At 42.6% G+C, this 1,818-nt stretch overlaps 1 protein-coding gene across 1 annotated transcript in view; it reads right to left on the minus strand.

Annotated features, from left to right (window-relative positions):
* The window catches only part of LOC101850009 (neuromedin-U receptor 2), a gene marked incomplete in the record, with an annotated part of 48,461 nt that overhangs the window by 10,177 nt on the left and 36,466 nt on the right, over nt 1-1,818 (minus strand). The window contains 1 exon segment of the mRNA XM_005100267.3: nt 1,416-1,644. Coding sequence (XP_005100324.3) covers nt 1,416-1,644 — 229 coding nt within the window.

A 1,818-nucleotide genomic window follows, 5' to 3' on the forward strand; every position in this document is an offset into this window, starting at 1 on the left:
CGTTGCTATTAGAAACCTCAGCGCTCACATGACTTTATGCAGTTGCGGGGGCCATAAAACCCCATACTAAACTAAAAACAGAAACCTCTAATTTTCGGCTCTTATATATAATATATATGCATAAGTTTACCTTTTTTTTGTTGCGAGTGCAATAATTATCCTTTTCGTGAAGAGTTTGCCGCCGAAGTGTTATCGTGTCGTGTGCGCTTCTGTTGTTGTTTGTTTTTTGTTTTCCTTTTTTTTTTTGGTCAATTTTTTTTTAAATTCCCCACCGGTATCAGGAGCTCTAGTGACAGTTTTATTAACAAGAAAAAAAACCTCAGGATAAATCTTACGTTTCGTGCTTAGATAACATTTGACAAATTTTGTTCGCACGTTTAGCCAGTTGTTGTTTAGATTCTACAACCTTTTGCGTTATGACAAACGACCAGCAGTATGCATAATGCAGCTCTGCTAGACATAGAAGGAGCTGGTTGTCCAGGTACTACTTTCCTGCCCTCAAACCTTGAAACCCTCGATATGCCCCAAAGAGTAATTGTAGTTCCTAGACGCGATCATACCTTGCGATGAGGTGTGGTATAAGGTAATTATTTCTCCATAAAGCAAGACCGTGGTAGAAGTCTCGGGCAGAGGGGGGGGGAGGGGGGGGTTCAGTACAACAAAAACGTCCAAGATCTTTAAAAACACATCAGCAAGTGACTTTGCAACAGAACAACCATAACTGAACCAGTTCAGATGTGTCCTAGTTAAGCAATTCATCCAGGTTATACACTGGCCAGAAATATAACACGTATTTAAAAACAATCAGGAAACGACAAATGCACTTTTTGGGACTCATAAATAGACATCCGGGTCTTGAACATCTAGCTCCCACTGGGAAAATTAAAGGCAGGCGAGGCAGGGGAAGGCCCAGAACAACATACGTAGGGAACCTAAACATATGGGTGACAGGGAAAGATCAGGGAAACCCCCCCCCACCCGAAAACAAATCCCCAGTCCCAAATAAGAAGATAAACTAACATAAAAATCAAACAAATAAATAAACAAAAGGAGTGACCAAAAAAAGACAAACAAACAGATAAACTGTCAAAGCTAATACGATCAACCAAAAAAGTAACCAACACAATATTTCGTCGGCCAGCTATTTAGTTGCACTAAGCCTAACATTTTCTTTATCTGATTCTCTGGTATAGGCTGTATGAACTCGGAATATTTGCCCAAAATTCAAATGGTGAGGGTTTGAACAAAAAAAACACCAAAAATGTGGGTAGAATCTTTTTAAAAAATGAAACACTGTTTCTCTCCCATGAAAATAAAACTCCTTTTGGGGCCTAGTAATCTGTACAGCTAACCGACGGTAGTGAGAGTGGGGGGTACCAAACCAAAGACAAAAAAGCTCGATTCTCTGCACTAACCTGGCAGATGCCGTTGATGTGGTTGAGCCTGTAGCCGATGGCCTCCAGCCACACAAAGAGGAGGCCCAGCAGGACCCCGGAGTCGGAGACTAGGAGGGCAAAGATGTAGACGCTTGAGCTGAGCTTTCGCAACTCGTGGGAGGTGAACACCAGGCAGGACACGGCGTTACACAGCAGGCCGCTGAACACGATCACTGGCAGCACGTAAATGGTCAGCATCATGCCGTAACTGGGGAGAGGGAAACAGACGTTTGATCTTGTTCTCTTTCTTTGTTTCTTAAGCTTGCTCGTGGAGACACTGTGGTGGAAACACAACGTTTGTTGGGGTGACATGTTCAAGTACTTTGCTATTGTTTTATGTGTATGTGTGAGTGTGTGTGTGTGTGTGTGTGTGTGTGTGTGT

This window comes from Aplysia californica, unplaced genomic scaffold, assembly GCF_000002075.1.
Source record: "Aplysia californica isolate F4 #8 unplaced genomic scaffold, AplCal3.0 scaffold00242, whole genome shotgun sequence".
NCBI lineage: Eukaryota > Metazoa > Mollusca > Gastropoda > Aplysiida > Aplysiidae > Aplysia > Aplysia californica.